At 45.0% G+C, this 20,628-nt stretch overlaps 1 protein-coding gene across 3 annotated transcripts in view; it reads right to left on the bottom strand.

Annotated features, from left to right (window-relative positions):
* Nucleotides 1–6,370: 6,370 nt before the first annotated feature.
* The window catches only part of DNMBP (dynamin binding protein), a 101,256-nt gene continuing 86,998 nt past the window's right edge, over nt 6,371–20,628 (bottom strand). For all 3 annotated transcript variants that reach the window (XM_032882428.1, XM_032882446.1, XM_032882435.1), the window contains 7 exons: nt 19,990–20,094; nt 16,244–16,372; nt 14,635–14,967; nt 14,118–14,297; nt 11,972–12,170; nt 9,375–9,922; nt 6,371–8,022 (listed from right to left, as the gene is read on the bottom strand). In XM_032882428.1, coding sequence (XP_032738319.1) covers nt 7,837–8,022; nt 9,375–9,922; nt 11,972–12,170; nt 14,118–14,297; nt 14,635–14,967; nt 16,244–16,372; nt 19,990–20,094 — 1,680 coding nt within the window. In that variant the 3' untranslated portion in view covers nt 6,371–7,836. The remainder of the gene's footprint in view (nt 8,023–9,374; nt 9,923–11,971; nt 12,171–14,117; nt 14,298–14,634; nt 14,968–16,243; nt 16,373–19,989; nt 20,095–20,628) is intronic.

Raw genomic sequence — 20,628 nt, 5'->3', positions numbered from 1 at the left:
AACTTACTGAATGGAAGAAGATATTTGCATATATATACATATATATATATATATATGCATTTATATATAAAATTTATACAACTCAACATAAAAAAAAACAAAGAATCCAATTAAAAATAGGCAGAAGACATGAACAGTCATTTCTCTAAAGATGACACACAGATGGTCACCAGACACATGAAGAGATACTCATTATGATCACCATCAGGGGAACGAAAATCAAAACCACCACGAGGTCCACCTCGCACCTGTCAGAATGGGTAAAATAAAAAACAAGAGACAAGTGATGGTGAGGATGTGGAGAAAAACCTCTCCCACTGTTGGTGGGAAAGCAAACTGGTGCAGCCACTGTGGAAAACAATATAAAAACATAAATTCAAAGGGATACCTATGTTTACTGCAGGTTTACAACAGCCAAATTATGGAAGCAGCATTAAGTGTCCATCAGCTGAGGAATGGATAAAGAGATGTGGTGTGTGTACATGATGGGACATTACTCAGCCATAAAAAAGAATGAAATCTTACTATTTGCAACAACAAGGATGGACCAGAGGATATAATGCTAATGGAAATAAGTCAGAGAAAGACAGATACCAGGCACCTGGGCTGGTCAGTCATTAAGCGTCTGCCTTTGGCTCAGGTCATGATCCTAGGGTCCTGGGGTTGGGCTCCCTGCTCAGCCGGAAGCCTGATTCTCCCTCTCCCACTCCTCCTGCTTGTGTTCCCTCTCTCACTGTGTCTGTCAAATAAATTAAAAAAAGAAAAGACAAATATCATATGATTTCACTCATATGTGGAATTTAAAAACCAAATGAACCTGGAGGCTCAGTTGGTTAAGCGTCTGCCTTTGGCTCAGATCGTGTTTCTAGGGTCTTGGGATCAAGCCCCATATCCAGCTCCCTGCTCAGTGGGAAGCCTGCTTCTCCCTCTGCCTCCTGCTCCCCCTGCTTGTGCTCATGCAGTGCCAAGTAAATAAAAATCTTCACATATATACAATGAACAAAGCAAACCAAGAAACAGACTCTTAACTTAAGAAAACAAACTGCTGGTTGGTCACCAGAGGGCAGGGGGATGGGGGATGGGTGAAACAGATGGAGATTAAAGAGCACACTTACCGTGATGATCACTGAGTCATGGACAGAACTGCTATACTGCTATAGAATAAACAGAACTGCTATAGAATAAACACTATAGTTTATTCCTGAAACTCTTAGAATCTGTAGGTTAACTATACTGGAGTAAAAATTAAAAAATAAAAGGCTTTATGATGCTTGAAGATATTAAAGGAAAAGACTGTAAAAAATGCATAAAGGAATTGGCTATAAGAAGCAGTTCATTTCACCCTGAAACAAATCATACAGTATATGTTAATAAAAAATAAAATAAAAATAAAACCATGAGAATAAAGCAGTTAACAACAAAAACAAGAGAAGCCGTCCATTTCCAACGTACTCTCTTTTACTTCATAGGCAAGTAAAAGATTAGGCTGTAGAATTTAACAGCTGCGGTATAAAAAGCAGTCACTTAGGAAAGAAGCTGCAGAAAGAAAAAAAGGGGTAGGGTTTCTTTAGGTAAAATGAGCAGAAAAATAAAGTTTCAGGAAGAAAAGTTACTTAAGACTAGTTTGGTTTTTACTAAACTTGAAAAAAATGAACTAATAGTATAAGAACTCCCTTCTTCAGTCAAGTCCTTGGTCACCCTATTGATTAGTAAACTTGGTCCTTGCTGTGACAGCCTCTTTCTGACAACCACTGTCACTGATCTCAGATTCTCTTACCCTCTTCTTGGCTTCCAAGAAGATTGGAAGATCTGGAGCACAAATCTTTGGGACATTTGCTGCTTAAGCTCACAGTCACTCACTGCTCTCTGGGAAACAGCTTGGTTGGAATCCTGTAGAGATTGGCAAGTTATCCACTGATTGTACATCTAGACACAGATTTCTCTCCCAGACCTGGTGTTCACAACATTGCCTGCTGGCTCTTCTGTTGTTAGCACCTGTTACAGGGAAACTGTGATCTGGTTTGTCAGGGTTTACATTCTGGTATCATAAAGACACCTCCTGGGGTTCCTGGGTGGCTCAGTGGGTTAAAGCCTCTGCTTTCGGCTCAGGTCATGATCTCAGGGTCCTGGGATCGAGCCCCACATCGGGCTCTCTGCTCAGCAGGGAGTCTGTTTTCCTTCCTCCCTCTCTGCCTGCCTCTCTGCCTACTTGTGATCTCTGTCAAATAAATAAATAAAAATCTTAAAAAAAAAAAAAAAAGACACCTCCTAGCCCCACAGATATCTGCCTGGCTGATATGTTAGTTCCCATCTCTACACCAATTACGCTTTTGCTAGCTTTTCATTTTCCTTCCTCAAAAGGTCTCATTTTCCTTCACACTTAACCTCAACGTTAGTGGGTGACCCAAATCTTTTTGCTGTAGCCAGACCTAGAGAAGGGTATGGCTCCAGGGCCAAATCTGGCTGGCTGTTTTTGTAAATGAAGATTTACTGAAACATAGCCGTGCTCACTTGTTTCTGTATTATCTACGCCTGCTTTTGGGTTATAAAGGCAGAGCTGAGGAATTGTGACAGACTGGATGGCCTGCAAAGTCTGGAATATTTCCTATCTGACCTTTTCCAGGAAAGCTCAGCTGACCCCTATTCCAGAATCACCAGTGTAGCCACAACTGGATCATGTTTCCATTTTCAAGATCATTTGCCTCAGAAATATCATGTGGCTTCGTATCTGCAGCAGATCGAATAATGGGCCCCAAAGATATTCATGTTCTAATCCTCCAAACCCACGAGGATTTACTTACCTTACATAGCAAAAGGGACTTTGCAAATGTGAGTAAGGATACTGAGATGACCTTACCCACATGGGCCTGATTATCAAAAAGATCCCTATACGAGAGGCAGGAGGGTCACAGTCAGAATGATGATGGAGACCCTAGGAGACATTATGCTGCCAGCTTTGATGTCAGAGAAAGGGGCCATAAGCTAATGCAGGCAGCTTCCAGAAGCTTGGAAAGTGCAAGGAACCGGATTCTCTCCTGGAGCCTCTAGCAGGAACCAGCCCTCCTGCCATGGTGAATCTAGCCCCATGAGACTGATTTTGAACTCCTGACCTCCAGAATTGTAAGATAATAAATTTGTGTTGTTTTAGGCCACAGACTGTAGTAATTTGTTGTAGCAGCAGTGGGAAACAACCACAAAACCCTGAGTCTATGAAGCTCTGATAAAATTGCCAATATTCTCCAATATTGTATATATGTGAACAAGAACAAAATGGAGGTATCTTAAGTATCTGAAGCCAGACCGTCTGGCTCTAGAACAAGGTGGAAAGATTCAGTTAGAGAACCCAAGACCCAGGTTTCATCTTCATTGAATCCTGTTGTCTGAATTTGTAGGATTATGCCATCTTTTTAGCCCTGCTGAAATGGGTTTCAGTGCTCATGCCTGCCACCCCTTCTAGCAAACTGCGAAGATCTTATTTAGCTTCATCATTTTGGGTTGGTTTTCTTGATCTCAGCCGAGGGGTTGTAGGAAGGTCCCTTGTTAAAGTGAGACATGGTGATTCCAACCACAGGAGGAGACTGTGGACGGATCAGCAGTCGCTCTCGGCATCCCTGATCCTGGGCCTGAGGAACAGCTGCCATGGGAACGGTTTGGAGCTCGAAACTTGGTGTCTCAGGGACAGGTGGTACTCAGGCAGGGCCTTATACCATGGTTTAAGTCTGTAGACCCCCCTGATCGGCAGTGGATTCCCACGTGTCTCCATGCTCCCAATCAACATTTCCTGAATGAATACGCCACTATTGCCCTAACTGGAACATCCGTTCCCTCCCACCACACTATCAGAACTTCTGAGAGGACACTAAATTGGCTCCTTTCTCTTTGAGGGTCACCTTGGAGGGATATGAAGGAATAGATGGCCCTATGTAGCTTTGCAAGGCCCCCAATTTGTTGTTGAACGTTCCCTTCTCGATAGAGGCAAAAGACTAATCCTGATCTTCATTAACAATTGCGGGAAGATTCCAGTAGGCTAGGAGAGGTAAGGCAAGGAAGGGCTCTGCTGTACTTGGCAAAGGTGTGACAGTAAAAACTCCATCAATACAATGTATTAACAGGCAGAAGAGCTTAAAATCCCCAGTTGTGCGAGTTGTGGCAACTAAAGAGAGGATTTAGAATGATGTGTCGACATCTTGAGGTATCTTGGTCCTTGGGTCTAAGGTTCTCCACGTGAAACAACCATGTTCTTCTGGGGCCGGTTTGAAATCCTGATTCTGAAACAAAAACCGCATGGCAGAGTCCTAGTTTCGCAATCTAATTAAAACAGGGTGACACAAAATTCAATCCTTATTAGAACCATGTAGTCCTAGAGCTCCCATTGCACAAAAATTTACACGTCATCTTATTTGGTTCTCACAATACTCTCGAGATGAAAGCCAGAAATCCAGACTTTATAGATGGCAGTCCCCACCACTGCTCTGTTCTCCTAGGCCTCTTGGATAAAAGCACAACTGAAGAGCTACTTCCAGGCAGGAAAGGGAGAAAATTCAGGAGTTGATGCAAGCAGACAAGCCAGATTTAGAAATTTTCTTCAATAACATTTCCTTCTGTTGTGTCTGAAACATCTGATACTTTTTTTTCTTCCATGGGTTTTGTAATTCTTACTTTTCGGACAGTAGAAAGTTCCATTTAAAAAATTGCCTTGGGGGGTATGTAGGTGGCTCAGTCAGTTAAGCAGATGTTTAAGTTCAGATCAGATCATGATCTCGGGGTCCTAGGATTGAGCCCTACCTCGGGCTCCCCGTTCAGCGGAATCTGCTTCTTCTCCCTCTGTGCTCTCTCTCTCAAGCAAATAAAATCGTAAAAAAAAAAAAAAATTGCCTTGACAGATGGTTCTCAAACTGTGCTGTGCACATAAATCACGTCAGGATCTTAAGCCCTGGGATGCTCGGGAGGGGCCTGCATTTCCATTAATTCCCAGGTTGCAGTGATGCTACTGGGCTGAAGGCCACACCTGGAGGAGCAAGACAGGCAGACATCTCGTGTTTAATACGACAAACCTCATCTTTTCATAAACCTGCTCCCATCCCAGTGATCTCCCTTTTGTCAGTGATTCCATCATTTCTTCAATTGCAGTCTTTATAGAATGCTTTTTTCCACTCTCAAGCAATCTGATGCCCAAAGCAGTTACCTTTTTTTTCCAACTAATTAGATTTTCTTGCCTTTGATCTGTCCTCCCTCTCAATCATCCCCTTAACATTTAGCTTTCCTAAAACAGACAATCCATTAAAGAGCCTACCAGAGTTTCTTACTACCAGACTCATCAAATTTAAATTCCTTGACTTGGACCCCAAGGGCTCTCCAATTTACTACTAAGGATCAGGCAGCTCTAGGACTCTCCATGTACTAACTCATTCAATCCTTACAACAACCCATGATGCGGATAGAATTACCACCTACTTTAGATGAGGAAGCTGAAGAATGGGTTGGGTAAGTTGCCAAGGTCACAAAGTTCTTAAGTATCTGAAGCCAGACTGGCTGGCTCCAGAACAAGGTGGAGAGACTCAGCTAGAGAACCCAAGACCTAAGTTTCAATTCAGGATCCATTAAAAACTCAATATGTGGCTTGGGGAAGTCACAATGTCTCTAGATCCCACTTTCCTAGTCCATAAAGTAAGAGTTGGCCTAGCTGACCGATAAATTTCTTCTCAGAGTCTACCTATCCCATCGTGTTTTCTCTCCCTTCACAGTATCAGGTAATTGCTTCATGGTCCAGGGTCTCCCCTCACCCACAGCAAACCCCCCACCCCAACCCTGGACGGCCAGTGCTCCTGCTACTTCTCCCCCTACCGTCCGCATCCTCGCCCAGCTGCTACTCCAATGCCTTGTTACTTCATCTCTAGGGCGTCAGTTTCCACCTCTGTGATATCAGCAAAGTACTTACCTTATAGGGTCTCCAGTTTGTTTGTTTGTTTGTTTGTTTGTTTTCAGCAGCAGCACGGCTAGTGGGTGCACCTGGGAGGAGTCCCGGACGAAGACACTGCCGATGGACTTGACAGCCATGAAATACGGTTTTTTGTTGTTGTTGTTGTTTTTTTAGGGTCTCCAGTTTAAAGCCTTCAGTTCTGTTCCACTAGCATTTTATAGCACAAAACAGCATAAAGAGGCAATCACCTGGAACATGGGCATCTTTTGAGGGTATGGGAATTCTGTTGAAATTATATTTGACAATGGATTTTTGACTGGAATTTCTTCAGTTAGCCTCTCTCATTGTCTGGAATCTCGCCATCGTTTTGAATTGTCAAAAAGGTACCTTCAGAAATCCGACAAGGTTCAGGCTAAACACATGGACGGTAATCAAGAAAACACACTCACGGCCCATAGAAATGCTTTTATTTATAAAATAACTACTTAAATATAAACATCTCTAAATATAAACACTATTCACAAGAGATTCGCATTGCTGCCTTCTGACCAACCCGCAGACACACAAGGCTAAGGGGCCCATAGGTGTCTCCCAGTTCATCAAGATTTTTAAGGCCAAAGGTGCACTTGAAGGAGCAGGGGGCTGTCAGGTATTCTTAATTCCTTTTCTTGAGACAAAAGTCTAGTTTTCTATTCCAAGGTAGGCCTCATATCTGGGGCAAACCTTAAGAATAAGAGCCTTGCTTAAATAGAATAGTCAGGGAGAGATTCTTTGTGTAAGGATTAGTGGAGATCTTCCTGAGACCAGATGCAGGGACGATCAGGCACTTTAGAATCTGTCTGGCTTAGACTATGGTCTCTGAAGCATGGAGGTTAGTGGTGAAACAGAAAATGCTTATTTCCAAGTCTTGGATAAGCTACCTCTGGGACCACTTCTCATTCATACGATACATGAGCATTAGGCTTTCTGCATCTGTGGACAGTAGTGCGGATGAAGGAGAAAGGCATCCAGGCTTCCGCCAGGCCAAACGGGTTCAGCTCACCGTAAGGCAAGATCTTTCCATGGGGTAGCTGAAGCTCTCACCTTGTTCTCCTAGGAAAAGCTATCTGTTATTGGATTCTGGGTGAAGGGCCAGGAGACATCACACACGGACTTGATAAGGTGCAGGTGACTGTCAGAAAGGAGTAGACGGTTGTACATCTCAAAGGGAAGAGACCCATTCACAGAAATGATGAAGGGAAATAAAGACCCTAAATGCTTTTAAAAAAGAGAACACAACTGAATGTTGCCAAGCCAATCTGGGAATGCAGTATTTGAAACAAATAAGGTTACAGATGGTAGTATTTGAGGGACTTTTGGAAATTAGGGGTGAGGGTGTATGTATGAATGTGTATTAAACACAGAAGCGTTGAAATACCAGATTTGGTACAATCTCAACAAACTTCTTGCCACATGCGGAGGCGCAGTCTATAAGGGCTCCCAGAGAATTCTCTTCATCCAAGTCAGTATCTGGTCATTTGTTCACGGAGCATGGGACCACCCCAAACTCAGTATAGTACAACCCAAGCTCACATTTTCTCAGGCTGGAGCGTGCCTCCAGCATATATCTGATACTGGTCTTCCCACGGGAAATTTCTCATTTCCAAAGGCTGACCCGAGACATGCCTTTCTTCTCATGGTCACAGAGTCATTCACAAGCCCTGGGGTCCATTTCAAATTCTAGAAAGTCTAGTTAGCATCAAAGTTGACAACCCAATGGCGGGAAACAAATCTCATCTTGTGTCCTGTGCCATGCTGTAGTTAAACAGTGCGGATGGGGCCGGTGTCCCAGGAGCAGGTGCCCTCTCGCGGGCCCACCAGGACCCTTCAGCAGAAGGAAGTGAAGGCAGCAAGGTTGAGCGAGAAGGAGAATAAGTTCAGGTATATTCAGCTTTGCGGATATAATTGGATGGGACATAGCCCTTCTTCCCATTAACTTCGGCTAACCACCACTCTGTATTTCCCATAACATCTTTAAACTCCAGGATCTTGAGTCTCTGATTGGCTGACACACTCAGCTCATTTGGATTCCGTGCCTTGAAGGTATACACAGCAAAATAGACCTATGAGAGGGAGAGAAAGTGAGTTGGGAAAAGGGACATTGATTGGAGCAATACTGTCCAGCAGGACTTCCTGCAGTGATAGGAATGTTCTATACCTGTGCTATCCAATATGGCAGCCTCTAGCCACATGTGGCTATCAAGCACTGGAAGTATGGCCAGTAAGACTGAGGCACTTAATTTTAAATTTTATTTAATTTTAACTAACTTAAATTTAAATAGCTACACAGACCTGGTAACTACCATAATGAACAGGGCAGATTCAAAGAAAACCAAAATTTATATCCTTCTACTCTTTCAGAGTTGCCTTAAAAAGTGGAAGAAGGAACTTTCAGCCAATATGGCTGATAGGCGGTGCTCAGTGATCGGGAGGGGAAGACACGAAGTCCAGGGAGGCAAAGCCACAAAGTCCAGGGAGGCACAAGGGTGAAAACATACTCTTAGGACTTGGACGAGTCGATGAAGGGAGAAGTGAGCTTTTTAAACAAAATCAGAATTTTAAAAAAAGGGGGGCCATTTCCTCCTTCCATATGTCTAGGAAAAGTGTCCACTGACTGGCCCAAAACTTGGATGTCTGTCCTAGGCAGTGGGCAGTAGCAGAATCACCTGAGGAAGAGGCAATTCCCTAAGCCCATCTGTAGTCTTGAGGAATGTGGCGTAGAAAGAGCTGAGAAGCTTGTGTTGAAAACTGGTCTTTTGGAATCCAGAGCTTGGCAGAGGCAAATGCCTCCACAACCCAGGACACATCTGAGTCTCTCAAAGGCAACCCTGCTGGAGATGAGCTCACAGACAGATGGTCTAAGACACACATGGAAAATCCCTGATGCAAGAGGGAGCAAAGGCAACCAGGGGTTCCCCAGCCACGAATGTGAAAGTGACCTTAAAATAGGTAGGTTTAATATGTTCAAAATACAAAAGCTTATTCAAATTCGTAAAGACAAAAATAGGCCATTATAAAAAGAATAGAAAAAACTGAGAATGTTATTTCTAAATTCCAGGGGGGAAAACACAGAGCTATTTGAATAAAAAAACAAATAGATGGGATAAATGGCAGGCTTTATACAATGAGGGATTATGAACTGGCAGAGTGGAAAAGGTTTTCGTTGTAACACTTTGTAAATGCCCAATGACACAGCAGAAGGGGCCCAGAAACAGCCCGGGAAGTGTCAGCCAACCTGAAGGCATGGAGGTGCTCATTCCTAGAGTGAGTTTCTGTGTGTGCTTTATAAGACTTGTCGGTGAGCTCAGCCCAGACTACCACCCAAGCCCTAGGCGTGCCTCGGACTCCCCCGCTCCTCCACCTACCCCCCAACACTCCCGCCACGTCTGCCGCACGGTGACCAGTAAGCACTTGCCTGGTTGCCTTCTGCCTCCCTGCTTTCTGGCTCCTCGTTTTTGTCTTCCAGAGACTGGGATGTTCTCGTACACCCTCTCATAAGGTCTTTTCCCTGCCCGTTTCGCCCTGGTAGGGAGTAACCGACCGTTTCTGGATGCCTGGAGTTCCTGCAGCTCCTGAGGGCAGGGGCAGGCGGGTGAATGTCTCTGGCTGCCTCCGGGAGGTCCCATGACCTGAGCTGGGAGCTGGGGTCTGGGTCTGTGGGGCATCTGGAAGGACTGCTCTCTGAACAACCCAAATTTAAGGATGCACTGAGAGCTTCTTGGTCCAGTTCCTTCAATGAAGTGGCATCTTGAGGCTGCTTCTGGCAAGACCCCGAGGTGAAGGACACGGCCATGCTGCTGGGATTGAAGGTCAGGGTACTGCTGCTGTTCTGCCGCGGGAACCTGGGGGAGGAGCTGCCCAGCTCCGACTCGGTGGACGAGTGGCTGCCCACCGAGGCGTCCGAGTGGCTGCGGCGTGCATTGTAGGGCTTCAGGAAGGAGCTGTACACAAAGCCTTTGGTGACTACAGGGAGGAAGAGTCAACAGGAAGCGCTTTTAATGGAATGGGTGGCGGGCAGAGTCAACGAAGAAAAAACTACGGTTGAAAAGCGAGGGCAATAGTGAGAGACACAAAATAAGATGCTTAGGGACAAAAAAGTGGGACAGTCAATCCCAGGAGACACAACCCTGTGGCTACCTGCCAGGGCAAACTTACTACCACTGCCTGAAAGGTGAGTGACGGGAGTCCTTGTGGACATTCAAGGGGGCAGTAATACAAGTGGCCATGTGCTCGAGAATGAGCAGATGAAGAAGAAAACTGAACAGGATATCTACATCATGGAAACAAAGGCTAGGAGAGACTAAACTAAGGATGTGTTCAGATACACTGAGTATGGAAAAAGGGATTTTAAAAACCATCCTCCTAGTGACTGAGCCGCCCGGAGATGGCCACCAGCCCTTTTTCCATCCAGGGCACTTGAATCTCCACGTGTGGTCTGGGAACATGGTGGACATATTGTGAGAACAGGCTAAGGCAGGAGGTGGTCTATGGGGCTCGTGTGGACGCAACACGGGCACAGCACGTGATCACTTTAGTAAATGTCTTAAGATAATGACAGAGGGGTCTGCAGCTCAAACTTTGCAACATATAAGACTGAAATCCTTGATCCACAGGTACATTTTTTATAATACTAAGTAAGAAAGGAGGATCTGTCAAGGGAAGCACCCAGAGCATGCAACGTCCATGCGACCAACAGCCATCTCCGTCTTCATCTTCAATGTGTTTTTGTTACATCTGGCTTAATGGGGGCAGAGGGAGTGGTTTCCCTTGGGCAGATGGTGAGGGTAGAGGGTCTAACTGCCAATCCGAATACTGTGGGCTTCCTGCCACCACTCACCGGGATGGCGTAGATAAAAGCCCCAGGGATGGAACAGTTTCTTGAACAGCCTGGATGGTTACTGGGAACCCTTCTGTGAACCCATCAGCAGCTTCCCCGGCCCATCGCCCTCCATCCTTGTGTTCCTTTCCCACTGCCAATCTCCATTCTTTTGGGTAAGCAGGAAGGATGGGCGGGGGAGGAGATCCACAAAATACTTTCAAACTGAGAATGTCACAATTTTCCATTTCAGTGGTGTGAACAGAGAAGTTTATTGTATAGGCCCACAGTCCTTATTTAAAATGCTAAGAGCCAGATAGGTTTTGGAATTCAGCCTTTTTGAATTTGGGAAAAGGAATCAGGTCTGTATATGGTTTATGGCATGACATCCCCAGCAGGGTCTGGGTCACCGCCTCAAAATTAAACCCACTGATGTTTCTATAATGTATGACTATTCACATCAAAAGAGAGGAATAACAATTATAAACAGCTTCACAAGACTTTGCTGGGATTTTGCTACCAAATAAGTTCAGATCAGGGAAGATTTTGGCAAGTGAGTTCTGGGAAAAAAGCCCTTTGTTTTTTAGAGCTTTTTGGATTTTTGGAATAGTGGAGAAATTACATGGATTTTTTTTTTACTTTTCTTTAAATTCTGTACCCAACAAACCCCCTAGCCTCTGCCACCACCCCTGCTAGAAAAAAGCTGTAAGCTATTTTTAAAGCCATTCCCTAGTCATGAGGTAAAACCAGTAAAGCAAACAAAAAACCCTTTACTACAGGTTCTAAATTCACACACTCTCAAAACCCATTTCCAGAGCTTGGAAGAGGGCAGCTTATTTTGTGGTTCACTTGGAATAGGTTGAAAGGGCTTGGGTGCCGATAAGCATGGCCTGGAAGAGCTATGAAGCTTGGCAAGAGCCTGCAAAGGTAAGAAATGGAGCCCCTTCTGGAATTTGTGAAAACAAAACCAAAACCAAAGACAGGTTTTGTTTTGGTAATGACTTGGGCACTGCACTCTCCCAAGATGGACAGAACTTGTAAGGTTATTTTTCCCCTTTAATCAAAGACTCTCGTTTTCTTTTCTTTTCTTTTTTTTTTTTTCTTTTTCTTTTTTGGCCTAGACAAGATTTGGGTACAGTCAGAAATAACTTTCTCCTCATTTAGAGTTAGAGTAATCTGAGGTCTAACATTCCTACCTCCGTTGTCAATCAGCCAGCGGTTCTGACTGCCCATGGGGTCCTTTTTTTTGATCACGCCCACCAGGTCCCCTTCCAGAAGTGAGACATCCAAGTCCTGAGCGGCATTGAAGTTCCGTTCTGCTTGGAAGAGTTTCTCAGGGGGATACCTTGCCAGAAGGGAGGTCCGGAGTTCTTCCGACTGTAGCATGTAACTTGGCTGGAAGGCAACACAAGAGACGCAGTAGACACAAGTCCTCCCTGGCCACCAGACCATGGCCACAACTAATCTCAGCTCACAGTCTGAGTCTCAGAAATGGGGACAACGACAGCCAGCCCCTCGCTACTCCCATCGGATGTTTTTGAGCCTGAGACAGTCCATGTGGCTGGGTAAAAATCATGATCTTAGCTCATGTTTTATGCCTTGGTAGCTATTAAGAAAATTTAATGTTCCATCTTAGTGCCACATCTGTTTATCTTGTGACCAAAAAATGCGATTTAAGTGTCACGTGGGGTGTCTGGCTGGCTCAGTCGGTAGAATGTGTAACTCTTGATCTCGGGGTTGTGAGTTCAAGCCCCACATGGTGTAGAGATTACTTAAAAATAAAACTTTAGGGGCGCCTGGGAGGCTCAGTGGGTTAAAGCCTCTGCCTTCGGCTCGGGTCATGATCCCAGGGTCCTGGGATGGAACCCCACGCCGGGCTCTCTGCTCGGCAGGTAGCCTGCTTTCCCCTCTCTCTCTGCCTACCTCTCTGCCTACTTGTGATTTCTGTCTGTCAAATAAATAAATAAAATCTTTAAAAAAAAATAAAATAAAACTTTAAAAAGAAGTGCCACCAGAAGAGTCAAACTATGTAAGTAATATTACAAGATTTTCTGTTTTGCTATATGAATTTAAACAACTGAGACTTTCCTGGGGGCGCCTGGGTGGCTCAGTGGATTAAAGCCTCTGCCATCAGCTCAGTTCATGATCCCAGGGTCCTGGGATCGAGCCCCACATCGCGCTCTCTGCTCAGTGGTAAGCCTGCTTCCTCCTCTCTCTCTGCCTGCCTGTCTGCCTACTTGTGATCTCTGTCAAATAAATAAATAAAATCTATAAAAAAATTTTTTTTTAAATAAACTGAGACTTTCCTTATCTTGACTTCCCCATCTATAAAAACAATTATGATTTGTAAAAATTAGAAAAAAATAAAAGTAATAATAAATTTGATTTTCCCTTTTAAGGTAATATAAATTAATGCCTATGAGATTATACGGAGCAATGTGTTGTCAACAGAGATCAATAATCTTTCCAATTATGGCCCCATATAATCTGGCGTATCTCATCCTACCTTGGAAATGAGTTCTAAAATAACGTTACTTCGGGTAGAAAAGCAGTCAGCCATGAACAATTTGGCCATGTATCAGATAATTACTTTTTTTCTTTTTAAGATTTTAATTTTTATTTATTTGACAGAGCACACAAGCAGGGAGAGCAGCAGACAGAGGGAGAGGGAGTAGCAGACCTCCCGCTCAATGGGGAGCCTGATGCAGGGCCTGATCCCAGGACCCCGGGATCATGATCTGAGCGGAATGACCTGAGCAGATTGCCAACGGACTGAGCCACCTTGGTACCTTTTCCAGTACATGATCGAACACGGGGAAGCCTGGCAGAATTAACATACCCTTAAATCAGTTTCCTTAATTAACTGATCAAAGTATTAATATTAGTCCTTTGCAAACTCCATTCACTGGATAGACTAAGATCTGAGAATGCTTTTCAGAAGCTGTTCTGACGGACCTATCCAGTGTAAAAAAGCTACTGACGGTCGGTAGTCTTACCTACCCTGATGCTCAGGGACATTGCCTGCAGGAGCCCAGACAGATGCGAGAACTCCATGACCTTTATCCTCCATTACGGTAGGATATTTAAACTCCTGTGAAAGCGCTCCTCTGTGGCCGAAGCTGGGTGCATCAGCAGTAACAATGAAGACAGATTCCCTGTGCCATGCTCGCTCTGTGCCAGGCCATTTCTAAGTGCTTTACGCATACGAGCTCGTCTGAACGTCATAGTAACTCGCTGATGTCAGTATGATACCCGCGTCCCTTAGCTGAGAACCGGGCTAAGCGGCCTGCTCCAGGACACAGAGGGCGTCGCTGACCAGGCCGGCCGAACCCCCCCACTCACCAGGCCCAGGAGCGGCTTCCGCACTGACTGGCGGTCCATGGTCTTCCTCTCAAAGGGCTTCCTGGCGGCAGGAAGGGACTCCGGGAAGAAGGTGAAAACCTGGAGCTGCTGCAGGACCCTGCTGTGCTCTTCGTGGAAGATGGCGATCAGGTTGCCTTCTCTGCCGGCGACTTTAAGTAACTGGAGTTGGCGGGCGGGGCAGAGAGAGAGAGAGAGACCACGGATGGAGGACCCAGGCTTGCCGGGTGTGGGTCCCGTGGCCCCGCCAGGGGCTCTCCACCGCTCCGCGGCTCTGCAGGGTGGAAAGAGCCGCTTGGAAGCCCCAGACACAGGCAAGGGCCAGGAAATTCCAGGTGGGACGGGCCTGACCCCAGGCCCTCTCTAATCTCTCCAGCGGGAAGACTTTCTCAGGCACCCCACATGTGCACTCCCAGGACACTGGGAGAGCCTGCGACCCCTCTCCCATGCCGGAGGTTGGGGGGCAGGACACGGACGGGAGGGTGGGCGGCACACGCACCGACAGCAGCGGCTGGAGCTGCTCCAGCGCCCGGCGCACAAAGTCGCAGTGGGCCTGGGCATAGCCGTGAACGCAGTTGGTGAGCAGCCCCCGCGCGTACTGGTGGAACTTGGGCAGCTCGTCCAGCAGCTGCGCGTTCAGGGCCTCATAGTTGTTCCGGGCCGACTGCAGCTCCTCCAGGGTCTTCTTGTCCTTCAGCTTCTCCGCCCGCTCGGTGCAGTTGTAGAAGTCCAGCAGCTTGTCGAAGCGCTTCTGCACCAGCTTGTGCGGCCCCGTGAACATGCTCAGCAGCTGATTGAGGGGAGAGATGACCAGCCGTTCCGTCCTCTCCTTCTGTGGGGACAAGACAACCACAGGGGTCAGCCCTTCCGGATCCCCTATTTCTGATTTTAACCTACCATCAGGTTCGGGCAGACAACATTTGTATTTACTTTGTAAATTGTATTTACTTTGTATTTATCTGGGTTTGTATTTACTGAGGCTCGATCCGCACGGTAAGTCCAGTGACCACCGGAAGGACACAGGGATATGTGTCCTTCCCTGAAACACCCATCGGGCCGATCTGTGATATCCTGCAATGCCTGCTTTGCTCCTCCCACACAATGGAAACCCACGCACGTCCAACGTGTTCTACTTACCCAACACCAGACAGACTCACACATTTTATAAAAACTCCTCAATGTATAACCTTCACCAATCATATGCACTCGCCAGAGTCTGCGAAATGTGCTGAGCCCGCCTTAGCGCCACTGTGGATAACGGGGTCGTCTGCCGGGTATCACAGCTTAGTACACAGGTCTACATGGCTCGAATTTAACCCAAGAGGTACTTGTTGCAGACGTCTGAGGGGGAGAAGCCTTCATACACCCACCATACCTTTTCTAATCATAATTACTTGTTAACACCTGCTTCTACTTTTCAAAAGATTTTTCTCTTTAATTTGTTCTAGAAGGACAGACATCGAGGGGCAGGATACTGTCACGTAAAGAAAATATATAGGGACTTAGTATGTTTCTTTCAGTAAGATGCTCCTGTTGTGAGAACACCTGTAAGTTCCTCAAATGTGAATGAATGCTTTCTTCAGCCTGAAGCCATCCAGAAATTTCCAAGAAACCTTCGAACCCCACTCATCTCTTTCTCCTCACCACCAAACAATCCCACATCTATATTTAGAATTGCCAGAGCAATTTGGCCTTTAGTACCATCTTTATAAGGAAGCACATGCCATTTCAAAGATCCATTGGTTAACTCTGAAACTACTAAATATTCCTTTCTAAGTTAGGGCTCCTACAGTTGTCCTTTTTCTTCAGAGTTATCAACAGTGATACCAGATGAAATTTCCCAGTTTGCCTCTGCCTCCTCAAACCTGACTGATCACAAGCTATAAAAAATTCTCTTTGAATACCAGATGCCCAACCTGTCCTTTTAACTAATTAAAAGTCATTGTTCTGAATATAAAACCCTGATACGGATGGAGCCAGAGGATGACTGGTATTCCTGAGGCACACGGTATGTCTCTGTGGAATTAACTTTTCCACAGAGCGGGTGCTCAAGAACCCTGGGGAGAAGGCCACCCTACGAAAAGAGGGTTGAAGGAAGAGTCACTTACGAAATTTGTGAAGAGCTGGTCACTGATGTAGCGATGCACCTTCTCAAACTGCTCCAAGTCTCTGTGTCCCTTCTCCATGCACACATCCCACATGCTCACGGCAGCCACCACTTTCACGCACGCCGATTCCTGGAGCCGGTTAGAAACAAATGCGATAAGACAGGCAGAACTTTCTAGCCTTCGCCATTCATCCCTGTTGGCAGAATGGTACAAAACTTAATTTAAAAAATTAAAAATTTTCTCTCTAGCACAGTATTTTAGCTTTGAAATAAGGACACTCTGATCAACTGTGATTTATGAGGCACAGAGAAAAGCCTAAGACTCTTACTTATAGGAAAAAGTAGTGAAGGTTTTTCAGCTCCTTAGCATTCCTTTATGTTCCCAACTTGAGCCCAAAATGATTCCTGCAGGATCATGTCAAGGAGCGATCACCTCTCCTCCTGCAAGCATTAGCTCATGGTGTCACCTTCTCCAACAGCTGGCCAGGACCCTACGCAGATTACAGCCCCACTTCCTGCACTCAGACACACCTGACTGCTCTGATCACTTACTAATGTTTGCTCACTGACTCTATTCCCCCCCACCCACAACCCCCTGAAAATACATAAGCTCCAGGGGGGGCAGCGATTTTTGTCTGTTTTGTTCACTGACTCAATTATCACTTGCTGAGTAAATGAATAAATAAATAAATGCAATAGAAAACTGTTCCTGACGGATCCTGACACATTTAAAATCCCAGGCTGTTTTCTCTGGCTAATTAAACAATGCTGGGTTCTCTCCTTTTTTAGTTGAAGTTAGGGGAAGGCCTATTATTTCGTAGACATCGTGTTTCCTCAGAAGGAGAAACTGTGTCATCTTCCTAATTCCTCCTGAGTGGGAGAATAAATGTGAAAAGAGATGTCCTCTCATTTTCTTTTAAAAAATGCTGATTGGGGCACCTGGGTGGCTCAGTGGGTTAAGCCTCTGCCTTCAGCACAGGTCATGATCTCAGGGTCCTGGGATCGAGCCCCACATCGGGCTCTCTGCTCAGCAGAGAGCCTGCTCCCCACCCCCGCACCTCACCTGCTGCTCTACCCACTTGTGATCTCTGTCAAATAAATAAATAAAATCTTTAAAAAAAAAATGTGGTTGAAATCTCAGAATAGTAGACTACATGCCAAGGTAGATACCATATATAGTCAATGTCCCTCAGCTTGTATTCTTGCCAGCTTGCTCTCTCTCTGTGGATCCAGCTAATTTTATGAGGCAGGGCTTTTCATTTTATGTCAGTGATGAAACCATTTGACGTCTTCTCCCTTCATTTCTGGTTAGCAGTCAGAACCAAACTGACCTGCCCATCAAATGGCTGTGTCTGTTCCATTATGTCCCACCCACTACCATGGAGATAGGCCTTTTAAGAGCTGGGGACTCGGATATATGCTTGCTACACACTTAGAAAACATGGGGCGTGGGGCGCCTGGGTGGCTCCGTGGGTTAAGCCTCTGCCTTCAGCTCAGGTCATGATCTCAGGGTCCTGGGATCGAGCCCCGCATTGGGCTCTCTGCTTAGCAGGGAGCCTGCTTCCCACCCCCACCCCACCTGCCTCTCTGCCTACTTGTGATCTCGCCCTCTCCCTGTCAAATAAATAAATAAAGTCTTTAAAAAAAAAGAAGAAAAGAAAAGAAAACATGGGGCGAAAACACCCAATAGGAAGGTACTGAAAGTAGAGGAACTGTAAGGCAAAGTCCTAGACCAGGGACTATACTTGGGAGTTGTATCAACACTGTTTTTGCCAAATTTCTCACTTTAAGCCAATGTGCTCTTAAAAAGTCTTATAAACTCTAATTTTTAAATAATTATATACTTAAAACATGAAGGGAGAGAGTTTGCTACTTAGGGGCATGTAGGAAATGTAGGGAGCATTTCAAATCGTAGGGATTATTTAATAAATGATGATAATTGGAAAAGCAGGTGTGAAAAAAAAAATCACAATGGATCTCTACCTCAACCTTATACACTAAATTCCAACTATATCAATGACTTTCAACTTTAAAAAAATGAAATAATAAAAATACTAAAACCTGGGAGATACTTATGACCTTGGAAGAGCAAAGAACTTTACAAGTATGACATAGACCTACGACGCCATAAAAGAAAAGTTCAGACCATGCAAACCTAAACATTTTCAACATGGAGAAAACACTGAAGCAAACTTAAAAGTCAACAAACTGAAAACACTGAAGCAAACTCAAAAGTCAACAAACTGAGGGAGAAATAGTGGTAAACTATCATCATACACAAAGGCCTCTTTTATTTTCTCCAACAATGCAGAAGTACTACCAGTCAATAAGAGAAGGATTATCAAATAAATAAATAAGGGCCTCAAGATATAGACAAATGAAAGAAAAAGGAATATAATGGCTTAAAGATAGGAAAATATCCTCAATTTCATTCATAAGGAATGCAAACTTAAACTATGTGGAAATAGCATTTTTAACCTATCTTGCAAAGAGAAGACATTTTGATTTGGTAACACCATGTGTTAGTAAGGGACGGGGGAAATCCTTTCATACGCGACCAACAGGGAGTCTTCCCTGGTACAATGTGTACATGCGCTATGATTCCGCTCAGCACATCTAGTCCTCTGGTGTTCAGATATACTCTCACAGATCAAAAAATGATGTATCTACAATGATTTATCTTGGGCCAATATATCATTTGCCAACTACAAATAAATGTCCATCAATGGGAGACAAGTTAAACATGTTGTGGCACACCCATATCATTAAATACTAAGCAGTTGTTTAAAAAAAAAAAAAAAAGGCAGTTCTGTGCGCATTGGTCTAGAATGACTTCCAAAATACTACTATGTGCAACACCCAAGATGCTCAACAGTGTGTACCTTTCCCTTTTTCTCTCTCTCTCTCTCTCTCTCTCTCTCTCACACACACACGATTATCTTCAATGAGAGGAGAATCTGATAAATGCAGATTGTGTCTCTAGAGGGTGCCTGGGAGACCGTTGGAGGAAGAATTATTTCCACTTTTTACTTACCCCTTGGTACCTTTCGAATTTGTACCATTTTCCTGAATTTTTGTTTTTGTTTTTAAGCAAGCAGAGGATCTCTCTTTAAGAAAACGGTTTCATAGAAAGAGATGTCATGTGTGAAGGACAGGGGTACATGATATGCCATTCTGTGAAGCAAACACCATTCTGTGAAGCCCATAGGAGAAGGAGATACCCAAACAGAAAGGAGTCTAGTTCCACCTCTGACTGAGAAGCAAACACCTCCTGACCTCCTCAGCTCCTCCAGCTCTCCAGACCCATTCATGATTCTAACAGCTTTGGGGGCCTCGTATACGGCAACTAAATTAGATGGAAATTTACATTATTATGAGAAAACATGCCTCCAATGGGAACCATTCTCATACTATTCGATCTTCAAAATGATCTTGAGAAATGAACTTGTGACAAGTGCTTCACAAACAACTAGACAGAGGGGACGGTAAGAAAAAGGTGGTGAGGAGGTCGGTGAAAGCGAGAGTGGGGGAAGGAGCAGCCTGCTCTAGAATTGATTCAGCGTGCTCATCTTCCAAACACTGTCACCTCTTAAATAACCTACAGGACCCCCAGGAACAAGTATATCAGGGGACAGTGGTCGTCTGAGTCCAAATTATTCAAAACACATCCCACAGTAGGTGGACAAGCAGGAAAATGGACAAAATTCCAGCTTGTGTGATTCTAAGCAGAGCAGCGCCTTCTCTCACCCGGATATGCTGCAGGTAGAGAGACAGGTCTCGGATAAAAGATTTGATCAATCTTTCTTGCATTCGGAAGTTCTTTTCTGTTTCTTCAAACGCTTCATCTTTGATCTGTTCAAAATAAACAAGTGCTATTAGCCGATCTGGATTCTCCTTCAATCTATCCTATTGGCAAAAGTATCTTTCTTAAAAATATCTTTTCTCCAAATTTCAAGCCTTTGATGTTTCCCTGAATTATACTTGAGTTAAATACCTCTACATGACCTTGAAAGAGCGCCAAAATACACGTGGGCCGTCTTGCCTTTCACCTTAATTCCTCCTGCTCCTGATGGGAAGACGTGCTTTGCTCTGGTCAGGGTGCTCTCTCCCTGCCCCAGTGACCACATTCGTTCACCCCGGTGCATTGTCTCGAGCTGTCCCCTTGCCTGGAATGTCCTCTCCTGTCCCTATGACAAAATCCCTTTCTTTGAGCTTGGATTAAATCTCTTGTCCACACGAAGCTCGCTCTCCTGCAACTCCTATCTTCCTAAGTACTAGGGCATACGAAGAACACACTGCAATACTGGGCAACTGATTGTTTGCTAGCCGCTGCTCCCCACTGGCAGCGGGCTGCACGTATGCTGGACAATGAAGCCTGTGATGCAC

Source organism: Lontra canadensis, unplaced genomic scaffold (assembly GCF_010015895.1).
Source record: "Lontra canadensis isolate GAN:19392208 unplaced genomic scaffold, GSC_riverotter_1.0 scaffold3, whole genome shotgun sequence".
In the NCBI taxonomy this organism is placed as follows: Eukaryota; Metazoa; Chordata; class Mammalia; order Carnivora; family Mustelidae; genus Lontra; species Lontra canadensis.
This window is presented reverse-complemented; position numbering and strand designations above follow the sequence as displayed.